The sequence below is a fragment of the Rhipicephalus microplus genome, chromosome 6, assembly GCF_043290135.1.
Source record: "Rhipicephalus microplus isolate Deutch F79 chromosome 6, USDA_Rmic, whole genome shotgun sequence".
NCBI classification, from domain to species: Eukaryota; Metazoa; Arthropoda; class Arachnida; order Ixodida; family Ixodidae; genus Rhipicephalus; species Rhipicephalus microplus.
The window spans coordinates 87,942,591-87,957,520 of NC_134705.1; the positions used below are offsets into that span (position 1 = coordinate 87,942,591).

At 46.6% G+C, this 14,930-nt stretch overlaps 1 protein-coding gene across 2 annotated transcripts in view; it reads left to right on the plus strand.

Moving 5' to 3' along the window:
- Window positions 1–14,930, plus strand: part of LOC142764824 (uncharacterized) — a 171,117-nt gene that overhangs the window by 152,657 nt on the left and 3,530 nt on the right. For both annotated transcript variants that reach the window (XM_075865356.1, XM_075865357.1), the window contains exons 6-9: window positions 6,993–7,191; window positions 9,697–9,830; window positions 11,601–11,764; window positions 13,152–13,288. In XM_075865356.1, coding sequence (XP_075721471.1) covers window positions 6,993–7,191; window positions 9,697–9,830; window positions 11,601–11,764; window positions 13,152–13,288 — 634 coding nt within the window. The remainder of the gene's footprint in view (window positions 1–6,992; window positions 7,192–9,696; window positions 9,831–11,600; window positions 11,765–13,151; window positions 13,289–14,930) is intronic.

The window sequence follows — 14,930 nt, forward strand, 5'->3', positions numbered from 1 at the left end:
ACAATAGTTGAGAATTTCTTGACGTAAGTGACTGCGATATGAAAAGGGAGGGGGTTAGAAAAAGTGGTTAACGACTTAGAGTACTATAGGTACTCTATATGGGAGCGAATGAAGCCGTCCCGTGGGCCTCGCAAAATAGTTGAGAATCTCTTAACGTAGGTGGCTGCGATATGAAAAGGGAGGGGGTTAGAAAAAGTGGTTAACGACTTAGAGTACTATAGGTACTCTATATGGGAGAGCATGAAGCCGTCCCGTGGGCCTCACACAATAGTTGAGAACCTCTTGACGTAGGTGGCTGCGATATGAAAAGGGAGGGGGCTAGAAACATGGTTAACGACTTAGAGTACTATAGGTACTCTATATGGGAGCGAATGAAGCCGTCCCGTGGGCCTCGCACAATAGTTGAGAATCTCTTGACGTAGGTGGCTGCGTTATGAAAAGGGAGGGGGTTAGAAAAAGTGGTTAACGACTTAGAGTACTATAGGTACTCTATATGGGAGAGCATGAAGCCGTCCCGTGGGCCTCACACAATAGTTGAGAACCTCTTGACGTAGGTGGCTGCGATATGAAAAGGGAGGGGGTTATAAAGAGTGGTTAACGACTTAGAGTACTACAGGTACTCTATATGGGAGTGCATGAAGCCGTCCCGTGGGCCCCACACAATAGTTGATAATCTCTTGACGCAAGTGGCTGTGATATGAAAAGGGAGGGGGTTAGAAAAAGTGGTTAGCGACTTAGAGTACTATAGGTACTCTATATGGGAGCGCATGAAGCCGTCCCCTGGGCCTCACACAATAGTTGATAATTTCTTGACGTAGGTGGCTGCGATATGAAAAGGGAGGGTTAAAAAAAGTGGTTAACGACTTGGAGTACTATAAGTACTATATATGGGAGTGCATGAAGCCGTCCCGTGGGCCTTACTCAATAGTTGAGAATCTTTTGACGAAGGTGGCTGCGATATGAAAAGGAAGGGGGTTAGAAAAAGTGGTTAACGACTTAGAGTACTATAGGTACTCTATATGGGAGCGCATGAAGCCGTCCCGTGGGCCTCGCACAATAGTTGAGAATCTTTTGACGTAGTTGGCTGCGATATGAAAAAGGAGGGTGTTAGAAAAAGTGGTTAATGACTTGGAGTACTATTGGTACTCTGTATGGGAGCGCACAAAGCCGTCCCGTGGGCCTCACACAATAGTTGAGAATGTCTTGACGTAGGTGGCTGCAATATGAAAAGGGAGGGGGTTAGAAAAAGTGGTTAACGACTTAGAGTACTATAGGTACTCTATATGGGAGCGCATGAAGCCGTCCCGTGGGCCTCACACAATAGTTGAGAATCTCTTGACGTAGGTGGCTGCGTTATGAAAAGGTAGGAGGTTAGAAAAAGTGGTTAACGACTTAGAGTACTATAGGTACTCTATATGGGAGGACATGAAGCCGTCCCGTGGGCATCACACAATAGTTGAGAACCTCTTGACGTAGGTGGCTGCGATATGAAAAGGGAGGGGGTTAGAAAAAGTGGTTAACGACTTAGAGTACTATAGGTACTCTATATGGGAGCGCATGAAGCTGTCCCATGGGCCTCACACAATAGTTGAGAATGTCTTGACGTAGGTGGCTGCGATATGAAAAGGGAGGGGGTTAGAAAAAGTGGTTAACGACTTAGAGTACTATAGGTACTCTATATGGGAGCGCATGAAGCTGTCCCATGGGCCTCACACAGTAGTTGAGAATGTCTTGACATAGGTGGCTGTGATATGAAAAGGGAGGGGGTTAGAAAAAGTGGTAAACGACTTAGAGTACTATAGGTACTCTATATGGGAGCGCATGAAGCTGTCCCATGGGCCTCACACAATAGTTGAGAATGTCTTGACATAGGTGGCTGTGATATGAAAAGGGAGGGGGTTAGAAAAAGTGGTTAACGACTTAGAGTACTATAGGTACTCTATATGGGAGCGCATGAAGCTGTCCCATGGGCCTCACACAATAGTTGAGAATGTCTTGACATAGGTGGCTGTGATATGAAAAGGGAGGGGGTTAGAAAAAGTGGTTAACGACTTAGAGTACTATAGGTACTCTATATGGGAGCGCATGAAGCCGTCCGATGGGCCTCACACAATAGTTGAGAATCTCTTGACATAGGTGGCTGTGATATGAAAAGGGAGGGGGTTAGAAAAAGTGGTTAACGACTTAGAGTACTATAGGTACTCTATATGGGAGCGCATGAAGCTGTCCCTTGGGCCTCACACAATAGTTGAGAATGTCTTGACATAGGTGGCTGCGATATGAAAAGAGAGGGGGTTAGAAAAAGTGGTTAACGACTTAGAGTACTATAGGTACTCTATATGGGAGCGCATGAAGCCGTCCCGTGGGCCTCACACAATAGTTGAGAATCTCTTGACATAGGTGGCTGTGATATGAAAAGGGAGGGGGTTAGAAAAAGTGGTTAACGACTTAGAGTACTATAGGTACTCTATATGGGAGCGCATGAAGCCGTCCCGTGGGCCTCACACAATAGTTGAGAATGTCTTGACGTAGGTGGCTGCGATATGAAAAGGGAGGGGGTTAGAAAAAGTGGTTAACGACTTAGAGTACTATAGGTACTCTATATGGGAGCGCATGAAGCTGTCCCATGGGCCTCACACAATAGTTGAGAATCTCTTGACATAGGTGGCTGTGATATGAAAAGGGAGGGGGTTAGAAAAAGTGGTTAACGACTTAGAGTACTATAGGTACTCTATATGGGAGAAAATGAAGCCGTCCCGTGGGCCTCACACAATAGTTGAGAATCTCTTGACATAGGTGGCTGCGATATGAAAAGGAAGGGGGTTAAAAAAGTGGTTAATGACCTAGAGTACTATAGGTACTCTATATGGGAGTGCATGAAGCCGTCCCGTGGGCCTCACAGAATAGTTGAGAATCTCTTGACGTAGGTGGCTGCGGTATGAAAAAAGATGGAGGTTAGAAAAAATGGTTAACGATTTACTACTATGGGGGAGCATGAAGCCATCCCACGCAAACCAGCAGAGTCTTCAGGTACTGTCTCAATAAAGTCAACTACGCTACACACGTTTAGCATACCTCGTCTGGAAAAGCCTCCGTGCTTTATCTGCTTATAATGAAGAGCTTTATTGCGTACCGAGACAGTTTCAAACACAACCTACGCAACAAAAATGTTCTAACAAAAAAATTTTAAGCTTACAAATCATCCTTTTAACCAAAATGCCGGAAAGTAATAAAGGTACCTGGTATACTTCCACCTTATGTCGGCTACGAGTTTGTCACCAAGTGAAGGCTATAGGTCGGAGCCAAGTGGTCGGACCAAAAGATGGATTGATCGCAATAGCAGTCAATGGAAATCAGTAATGTAACCCTAAATTATGATGTGTCATCATCAAGAAGGTCCCCATATGGTTTGAGTGCCGCGCATGTTTGATAAAGTATGCGTCACTAGTCGATATAGTACCGTTGCTTTTGAAGGGACAATAAAGTCAAATAAAAGTTAGGTGCGTTCAATTCACTTTCCCCTTCTGCACTGGTCCATGGTGCACGAACGACACCGCAGTCCTCGATTCTTTGATTTGCTGCACCCCGGTGTGTGATTGCAGCGCGGTGCAGGAGTGGTGGCGCCGTGGTGCAGAGAATTCCTAAACCTGCTCAATAGGAGGTGCCGTCATGGTGCAGCTCAACAGCAGACGACACATTTCTCCAGTGCTTGGTTGAACATGGTGTTGATTGTGGATATAAATTTATGGCGTCGAACACCAATCATGACAGCGTGATTGTGGCAGACGACAGCGCGAAGATACATGCAGCGGCTGGTGAGGAAAGTTTTCCGGCTGAATGCAGGCGCACGTGAAGCGAGGCCTTGCGAGCGAGCAGAGCGGACGACAGGCGAAGCACGAGTGCCCTCGATTCAAAGGAGAAAAAAACAGGAGGCGAAGGCACTGCATCTTTACCGCCTGCCTGCACGGCGTTTGCACTGCAGTGACACCATCTGAACTTTTGCAACACCGGTTCAGCGTACCACGACAGCATCAAATACACCTCTTATCTCAAAGCGAAAGTTTAATGTATGACAACGTCTAAAACGACAATATTATCAACAGAAGTGCCCGACTTACCGAGAAATTGAGGTAAATGCATATATGCACGAGAACACATGCGCTACGATAGGACACTCGCAAAATGATTCCGATTATGTGAGACGTACCACCTACAAATTATTCACTAGTAATCAAACTAGCTGCACTAAATAAAGAACCTTCCATGTATCAAGAGACGTAATTAAATGCTGCTTGTTCGCCTCTGCTTGATTTATGAAAAAAAGAACCACTAGACGCTACTATATACGAGGAATGATGCGAGTGGTACAAAAGTTCAATTTCCGCCTGGTTAAGCTGGACAGGTCGTACCGTCAGTGGGGCCCTGTTGAACCAAAACACGTCTGCCTTATCGGAGCCGTTGGCAGAAAATTTTTCAATGGCCGTTGTTGCAGTTGTGGCTCCCGCTGCTTTCGTTCTGCTGCCACAAGTGTTAACAGCCGTGCAGTAAAGCCGGGCAACGTTGTGACGAGGAACAGTCCACTTGAGGCGGGTGATTTGGTCTACGCGAACCCGATGCGGACCACTAAGGCGTCATTTTGTTTCAAACAACCACTACATTGGCACAAAAGTAACACTAGAAGGTTTCTGGACTGCTATTTCAACAATCAACGTCGACTTAATAGTTGCTTTTAGTGTCCTTTGAAGAGACGGGCCCCCTGTGGGCACTCATGGCAACACCATAGTGCGCCCCGCCGCGGTGGTCTAGTGGCTAAGGCACTCGGCTGCTGACCCGCAGGGCGCGGATTCGATTCCCGGCTGCGGCGGCTGCGTTTCCGATGGAGGCGGAAATGTTGTAGGCCCGTGTGCTCAGATTTGGGTGCACGGTAAAGAACCCCAGGTGGTCGAAATTTCCGGAGCCCTCCACTACGGCGTCTCTCATAATCATATGGTGGTTTTGGGACGTTAAACCCCACAAATCAATCAAAGCAACACCATAGTGCGAATTACCCACCACTACTTGACATTAAGCTATACCAAGCCAATACTAGTCATCATTCAGCAAGACTCTCTTTGGCCGAAAATAGCCAAGTTAAAAGGCAATTTACACGTGGAGTAGGGGGGTGAGAGTGATTTTAAAAGAAAAAAGGAGAAAAGTGGTGAGTCCCGTAACTGTCTCTGAGGGGGAGGACACCTCAACAGTAGCTCACGAGGGATGGGGGTAGACAAGGGAATAAAAGGATAGAATTAAAACGTAGAGAGATAGAGAGAGAGAGAGGAAGAAGAGAGCGAGGTGGTGGGACAGGGAGCGACGGAACTGAGGAGAAGACAGGAAAGAAGGACATTGTTGCAGAAGTCCGAGGACGGAGCACCACTGGCGAGAGCTCTTGTCGGCGACAGGAGATGGCGAAGGGCTAATCCAGTCGGCCAAAGCTACGCTGTCGTCGTCGTAAAAGACCAGCGGCAGGAGGTGGCGTAGGACCAACCCGGTCGGTCAGAGCTGCGCTGTAATCGGAGATCGCGAGGGCACAACCAGTCGGCACGGAATGCAGTGAGTGAGTCGACTTTAAACAGCACGCACGCGAGACAATTTACACGGATACCACCACATAGCCCAGCTCTTTGGCATTGTACGTAAAATAGCCATAATTTATGCTACACTATTGCCACATGCTCCTTCCTTTCAACGTTTTATGTTGCTACCCTACTGACGTGTAGGTAACAGCCTTGCGCCAACCGTGCCAGAATGTCTGCGAACATTTCAGATTAGCGTCATCTGTTAGTCCTGAGCGTGTTAACACCAACCACTGAGTTTTTTTTCTCGAACACACACAGCCATCGACGGTAATGCTTGAATGTTCAATGCCGATGTGCAAATGCTAATGCGCTTTGCCATGGGTCAGATTATCGACGGCTGACGTTCTGTTCCTCGATATCAAACTACAGCGTCAATCGCGTGTAAGTTGATGATGATATGTGGGATTGAACGTCCCAAAACCACGATATAATTATGCGAGACGCCGTAGTGGAGGGCTCCGGAAATTTTGACCGCCTGGGCTTTTTTAACGTGCATCCAAATCTGAGCACACGGGCCTACAACATTGTCGCCTCCATCGGAAATGCAACCGCCACAGCCGGGATTCGATCCCGTGACCTGCGGGTCAGCAGCCGAGTACCTTAGCCACTGGACCACCGTGGTGGGGCCGTGTGCTTTGTTCGTAGCCGTTGATAGTCGGTCTGAGAACATTCGACGTTTTTTTTTTTCAGCAGAGTGCGTCTAAACTGGTCAACACGGAATCAAGTTCGGAATCTCTGGCATGTGTAGCAAACCGGACGTTCGTCTGGTTGACCTCCCTGCCTTTCATTTCTTCGCGTCTGATTTAGCCAGCACGGAATCAAGTTCAGAATCTCTGGCATGTGTAGCAAACCGGATGTGCGTCTGATTGACCTCCCTGCCTTTAATTTCTTCCCTTCCTCCTCCTCCTCCTCCTCCTCCTCCTCCTCCTCCTGGCTTGTGCATTGACGGACTGGTGGTTCAGGAGTGCTATAGTCATGGTCACCGGCAGTGTTAGACACGTAGACATTATGAATGATGGTGCACCTGCACAAGACGACGTAGAGGAGTTTCTGTAGGTGCCATTCACCATTTCTCCGCCGTTTCGCATCCATACATGGTTCCCTGTAGCAGAAGATGGGAGAATTTTTCAATAACGTGACTGCTTGCAAATGGTAACGTCGCGACAACCCTAGAGAGACCGAAAAGTCCCGGAGAAGAGAAGGAATTTTTCATTGGAATTTGGGGAGAACCAACAAATCGTAGCGCTACCACGTTTTTGCATTGTCAATCGCGAAAAAAAAATCTGAATCCGATTCACGCGTATACTCGAAATGTTAATAAATATATCGCAGGGGGCCGAGGGAGCCGTTCACACAAGCGCATCTTCACATTTTCAGCTCTGCACTGCGCGGCCAGCCGCGGCCACGTCGACTGCCTGGAGACGCTGGTGTCTCTCTGTGGCGCCGACGTGGACGCGGTGGACAGCAACGGATGCTCGGCGCTCTTCTACGCTGTCACTCTGGGCCACGCCGACTGCACCCAGTTGCTGCTCAAGTACGGAGCCGCACCCAATCGTCAGGACCACAAGGGCAGGACGTGAGTTGTCATACAGCGGGCACGTGGAGGCACATAGTGCGGTACACAAAGCCAGGGTTTAGCTAATGTTTTTAGCGACATGACCAACGAGTTACACCCTTGTTTCGTCTACAAACATATCCAGTTGAGGCCATCCCTGAGGTTTTTATTCATATAATGAAATCTTCCGTGGAACAGAAACCAATGGTGGGGGTTTAATTTAAGAGTTGCATTAGATGCACAGGACATTGGAGCATGATTCAAGGCAAGGCTAATTCAACTGACTGCTATGTGTTGAGCTGGCGTTTACTAGGTTCACTAAGAGGTGGTGGTATGAACTTTATCGCAACCAAGTAGAAGTGGGAATTGGGTTGCCTGAGTCAGGTATTGTAGCGGCGCCGGCAGGAGCATCTCAACCACGCGCTTTTTTACATGAGCCCTTCGAGATCCTTTTATACAGCATGTAACACATCATATTTTCCTATAAATACACCAAAGGTAACCCTGGTGCCAGTTTCTAATGAGCTGTAACGCACGGCGCTTCAGCGAGCATGGAAATGATGGGTGGTACATGCATTTGTCATATCTTCGTACTTATGGCTCCGTTTGGGTTCGCGTGGCTTGAACCTGTTTTGTCACGGATCAAAAATGAGCAGTTGCGCTTTTTCATCTTACTCCTTTAGGCTTACCATTTCAAATCGGGTCGTGAAGTTCAAAGGGGCGTGTTCTTTCCTTCGAAAGAAATCCAAAACACATCAATAAGAGAAGCCACAAAAGTGCGATTCGAGATCCGTAAGTACGAAGAATAGGCAAATACGTGTACTACCCATCATTCCCACGGTTGCGGAATCATCGCAGAGCCAGAGTTTCCTCTAGTTAATTTTAGGATACTCTACGTGACACGCGACGTTCCCCCAGAGATTGCACTAGTGCATGCGAACGTCGACAAGCAAGTGTCCGCATTAGACACATGCGCGTAAGTGAAGTAGCAGAGTCACCTCCAGGATTTTCTTTTTTTTTTTGTATCTGATACTAGCATTATTTAGTAAACAGGGAGTGCAAAAACAGACACGAAAAGGAAGTCGTGGCACCACGAACGCCTTTTTGTGGTCGTGTTTGGACGCCCTTTTTCTGTTAGATTAACCTCGTAGGAACTAGCTCAACAATCTCTTATTTTGATGATCTCAGCAATTCTGGCCGTCGCAATCCTGGCCGTACGAAGAACCACGTGAGAGCCCTCAGGTTTAATCTGATGGTCCTCGAGTGGGCCTAGCCAGGTGACGTTATGCTTGTTCACGTCTCTTGTGAACCTAATTAAGTTGTTTCACTCACTCACTCTCAAATGCTGCGGGATGCTGCGGCAGTGCTCATGCATCGGTGCTCAGAAGTTTTCAACTTGTATGGTTTTCAAGCTATAGTTACAATTTTATGTATCTATAAGCAAAAGGCACACGCAAAACACCGACAACCTTCTGCTACGCCCCTGGCTAGGATGTTCAATCATACATGTTTGGATGCATTGGCTCTTTTTAACTCGAAAGCGTTTTATGACGGGATCCACCATGGCTCCGCTGACGTACTTCTATCGAGGAAGTGACGTTGAAAAATATATACTAAGAGACTGCGAAGAAAAAAGCCAGAAGACAAGCACCTGTAGAACGAAATCGAACGTCAACGTCTCGATTCTGGGCGCGCGGCGCTAACCACTACGCCATTTACTTTATGTTGTCTGGAATGCTAATGGCAAGCCATTTATTTATATATAGAACGTACACAGTGTGACAGTCCTCAGTGCTTCGAAACTTTAGCGCAATATTGTTATCAGTAGCGAAATGGCGCGACAGACTCCAGATAGGCCGCCTCCACAAAGCGTGGTCTCTCCTGCACACGCGCAAATCAGACTCGTAGTTCGGGAAAAGACGAAGGTCACTTCGAACGCTGCCATGGTCACGCTTACGAAAATAGTGCGCTGTGACGCACGACGCAGGAAGAATTGTGACAGTTGTTCGAGCTTCTTCTGTCTATAGTTGCGTGCTTGTTTAGTGCTTCTTTCTTTCTCTTTGAACAGCTTTAAGTGTTGAGCTGTGACAGTTGTTAGTGCGTGCTCGTCTCGTGTATGCTAAGTTCATGCGTGCTTTCTGCTTGAGGTGTGTGCTGCAATATTGAGCTGCTTGTCGTTCCTAAAGTGACTTTACAATTTGTTGCTGTTCCTGAAACCATGCAAAATAAACGCTTCACTACCTCTCTAAAGACATGTTTCACATTTGTGTTATACCGATTCCTATGTAGGAGGACCAGCCACGTTATTTTGTATTTCGACCTCTCGCTAGATGTGTGCATTAAAAGCAGTGCATGGTAGTTCACTGTTTTTTATTATGTGTTCTGTAAGAAATATTGAGTATACTTCGCGCGCGCTAACATAAAGTGCGCCTATATGTCACGCCAGTTGGTCATGAGTGCTACTGTGCTCATTGAAGCGTGTCTCATAGATCTCAATCACCATGCTCTGGTGTGTATCATTTGCAGACCCGCGCACTGTGGTGCAGCTAAAGGCCAGATAGAGACGCTCAAGATACTCTGGCAACACGGTGCCAATCTCTACATGCGCAACCAGCGTGGCGACCTGCCTCTCCACGAAGCCGTGCAGTCGGGCCGGAAAGGTACGTGCATGACCGAGGTCAATAATGCTGTGCTGTGTCGAAGAAAGATACGACACTTCTATTTAGCAGTATCGATACTTCATATAAAATATATGCAAAATATAAACATTACATTTCTGAGCATACCTGTTCTCATAGGAGCTCCAAGTTATGGATTCAACAGCAGCGCCCCCCCCCTTCCCCCGTCTGTAAATTCCGAAAGCAAACGATCTCTGCAGTGGAATCAAAAAGGGTAATATAGCAATGATGATCTTCTCGCGCAGGTCGTCTATTGACCTGAGGCAATGTAAAGCCACGTTGGATGCAAACATCCTTCCGGAAGGGTGAATATGGGAGGAAAACATTTCATTGAAGGCAACACCAGACATTATTGGTCACTTTTATCGTAAAAAAAACGTGTGTAGCCATAGTCCTGCCCATGAACAGTTGACATGAAAGGTCCGAGTAAGGAAAGGTAGGAAACAGAATTCCACCCCCACCCCCAACGCCTGTGTCCTTAAAATCACTTGGGAGGTCCAAACCCTGCACCTTACTTCCCCCACTTCCTCCCCTTGCACGCCATAAACTTTTCGTTTTGTCTGTCATATACCCAAGGACTTCAGCAATAGCCTGCATAACTGTCTCATTTGGACCTTTTGCATCCAGTATAAACTTTCAAATCTGTTGACATCACATATGATATGAACAACATGCCGACATCATAAAACCTTAAGGCGACACATCTTACGCAAATAACGTCTTCGCGATGGTGAAAGTATGGCCTTGGCCACGCCAGTGGTTTTTTTTTTTCACCTTTAGTATGTTTTCTGCTCATACATTGTCGAAATTACTGTTTTCTGTTGGAAGCAGATGCTCTCCTGGGGAGAAATTGAGGTGCGCAGGGTAGATTTGACTTCTTCAATACAGTTACCTATCTATTACGATACACCTATACGAAACAACCAAAAAACGGTAGGAAGGGGAAGATAGAAACTTGCGATGAAAAATCCATGACCAGGGGTTGTGACGAGTGATCGTTTCGACAAGCAGACTTGTCTTCCTCAAGGCTGGAACAGAACTGTTATGTTCCAGCCTTGGGGAAGACAAGTTCACTTGTCGAAATGACGACTCGACACAACCACTGTTTATATATTTTTCTATATGAAATAAATACACTATATAAATTGAATGCTCGCAAAAGGACAGCATCTCACTGGTGTTCCACGTTGAGGAACAGAACTCCACAAAACGTTTACTTAGGTGATGGTTTGAAAAACATCTTGGTCATATAGACTAGTGAGTACTGCACAGGCTTAAAAAATTGTTGACGTCATGATGTTTGGATGATATACGAAGGGTAGGCGTGATAGATGCAAGGTCACAGTTTATGTTTATTTATAAGGGAAAGATCTATGGTGCATGTTTCCGCTCTCGGCCCCCAAAACATTGTGTTATCGCCACATGTTTATTATATTTTACACGTGGATACGATTAAGTCATATCATGCATCAGTATGCGATAGATGATAGGTAAATACAATCCTGTTATTTTATTGTTGCGTGGAATGCCTCGACTGTTTCAGTCGCGTCTATTTGGTACAGCTTTCGCACCAGGATCATGGTATCCTTGAAAAAAGGCGTGCAACCACATTTGCTGCAATGGACACCGAGTATGAATCCCTACCAACTGAAGCTGCCGGCTGCAGTCTAAGAACCGCAGCTTATACAGCATCTTACAAAAGTGAACAAAGGTTATATTGATGATCCATCCGGTGGCTGCGGGGTAACGCAGATCTTGTACAGTGGCTTCTGGAACTGCAGCCGTCGGCGGTCAATTCGCCAAACAACAACGGTCGCTGCGCTCTGCACGTTGCCGCCATGGCCAACAGCGTCGAGATGTGCAAAGTGCTCATGGATCGAGGCGCCGAAGTGAACCCGGTCATGCGAAACTCGAAGGTAAGCGGTATGTTAAATGTATTTTGACCTCTTTATGGCGCAGGGTTAAGGTGGTGCTTCGCGTGAAACCTCTTACGGAGACTGCGACCAATAATAATAATAATAATAATAATAATAATAATTGTTGGGGTTTAACGTCCCAAAACCACCATATGATCGTGATAGATGCCATAGCAGAGGGCTCCGGAAATTCCGGCCACCTGGGGTTCCTTAACGTGCACGTAAATCTAGGCACACGGGTCTCAAGCGTTTTCGCCTCCATTGAAAATGTGACCGCCATGTCCGGGATTTGATCCTGTGACCTGCGGGTCAGAACTGCGACCAATAGCAGCTGTCGTTCCCAGAAGCGTAATGAGAGGTTTGACGTTTTATGTTGAGTGGCTATCGCGACAATAAGTACGATCGTCATGTATACAGTGTTCCTACTCTTGCTAAAAAGGTCTTCCTCAGTCTTACCATGTTCAATATCCCTCCCCCCTGATTTCTGAAAATAATAAGGGATGTATGATCGGTTACAACATAGCAAAAAATATACAAGTTCCGGAAACAAAATAGGGGCGTGCTTATCAAATGTGTAAGGTAGTCATGCAATCTGGTTTCCTCGCAAATCGTAAAGGAGAGAAAAGCAAAGGCAAGGCAAAGTGGTTTAGCAGGTTGCACCTGGTTTGCTACCCTACATGGGGGAAGGAGAAAAGGAGTGATTTATTTGTGCTAGTGTAGATACCACACATATTCAAAACTGAAGGTATGCTGCTCCTACTTAAAATATGACATTGGCTAAGCACGTGCACGATCACACGTGCAAAACGCTCACATACTAATCCCTAACCTCCAACATGAGAAACCATTTTATAACATGTATTTAGGTTTTTGAACATTGTATTTTATTCACTGTAGCTTCGTCTCTTTGTTGCCGTCTCATTGCGTGTGCTTACCACAGAGGGCAGGCAAGTAAACTCGTTGTTCATTTTCCTCTGAACCTCTATACTTCTCACATCTTATGAGAGTCTTCCACGTTCCTGCCACTTTGTATTTGCGTCATGTCCATTCAACGCGTGTGTTGCGCCTGCTGACATCATTTGCACTATATGCTGATCTTACAGTCATACGCGGCAAAAAACTGGTCTTAGCGTTCAACGCGACGAAAAGCTGACAGGCGTTTCACATCATTTTATTATTAACTTCGCCATTTTTTTGTTTTTCATATACCGTGTTCATTCCATGATGAGTCACGATGAACTCGGAAACTGCTTGAGAGGAGGGACACTGACGCATACGTAATTACTGACGACGTAGTATCTGCAATTTGGGGCGTTAGGTGGCCTGGCGGTATGGCTGATGCCACGTGTCTTTCTCGTTTTAATTCCAACCCTCGGTTCAACTGCAGGGTCAGCTACTTACGCCGCTGGACGCATCCCTGCAGCGTGGCAACCGCGGCTGCGCCAAGTACCTGCGCCTGCACGGCGCCTTGCCCTTCTGCAAGATGACCGACAGGCACGACATCGACCGGTGGCTGGAGCACAGGTGTGGTTGGTGAATGCACAAAAACCGTGTCGGTGGCGCTAACACGCATGCTTGCCTGGTTTGGCTACACTGCGACAATTCGGCTTCATTTTTAGGCTACTGGCGGCAGAAAAAAATGACTTGGCTACTTTTGGCTGCTCGCGCATTCACTCGATTTCAACGTAATCAATGTTATCTTGTGATGTTCCAGCCATTAGCGTTCGAATATACGGTGACAAAACGTGTCGGTAATTGCGTTTACAGCTCCCAAAACTGTATTTGTCGTTTCCATTACACAAAAGAAACGATTTTCGGATACGTGAAGGAGACTCTAGAGAATATTGTCGGGTGCACGACGCTCTATTTTGGAAACCGCCTATTGCTTAACGCCACTTTGTAGAAAGAAGAGGCAGCGATGTTCTGCTGACATTTAGAATTATTCGTGAGTTCCAGGATGCGTGATGTGCTATATTGAGTGGCTCGCGTGGTCTCAGGAGCCTCGACTGCCGATTGACAGCGTTTTCTGACAATGCTCAATGAAATGGCTGGGTCTCGGTTGGTATTCTTGATTGCCTCTGTTTTTGCCCACTTCCTATTTTTATTGTCCGCGCCGACAGTGCAGATTGCTAGACCTAAGGCACTCCTCAGACATGTGAACATATCCCCGCCATCTGCCCGTAATATATCACGCGTGGAAATTCAATGACCACCGAAGCAGTGTGTTCTTGAAAAAGTTCAATCAGAACCACCACCTCGTGCTCAGCGCGTTATTCTGAAGGCAACAGGCAAGTTTTTACACGAGACACGAGACATTGATTGATTGATATGTGGGGTCTAACGTCCCAAAACCACCATCTCATTATGATAAAGACGACGTAGTGGAGGGCTCCTGAAATTTCGACCACCTGGGGTTCTTTAACGTGAACCCAAATCTGAGGGACACGAGACAGGACCAGGCAAGAAAATACAAATAGATTTTTAACTTCCAAGGTTTTGTTTCATAACCAGCTTCCTTATCCTCATTAACAACATTTCCTTTCTTTTCTCCCCCTCCCCTTTTCCAACGCTGAATATCAGGCCGAAAAACGGATTAGGTTGACCTCTTGCATTCCCTCCCCAATAAACGTTTCTTTCTCTCCGCTACATGTTGTGAGCACCTCTCTCGGAATGCTTCCGGTTCATCATCATCATCATCATCATCATCATCATCATCATCGTAAGCCTGATTGCGTCACCGCAGAACAAAGGCCTCTACAATGTTCCTCCAGTCAACTCGTCCTGTGCTTGCTGCTGCCACGTTATACCCTCAAACTTTCCAATCTCATCTGCCCACATAACTTTCTGTCTCCGCCTAGTCCACTTGCCTTCTCTGGGAATCCAGTCAGTTATCTTTAATTACCAGTGGTTGCCCTGCCTATGCGCTACGCGCCTGGCCCATGTCCATTTCTTTTCACCAATTTCAACTATGATATTCTTAACCCTGGTTCGTTCCCTGATCCACTCTGCTCTCTTATTGTCCCCCAAGGTTACACCTACCATTTTCCTTCCAGTTATACTTCCGATTGGTACCTCGCGCATTCCCGAGCGGCGCTTAGCTCTTCGTTTGAGTCAAGCTGAAAAATACATACTCGCCACAGGATTATGATGATGATGCTGATGACGA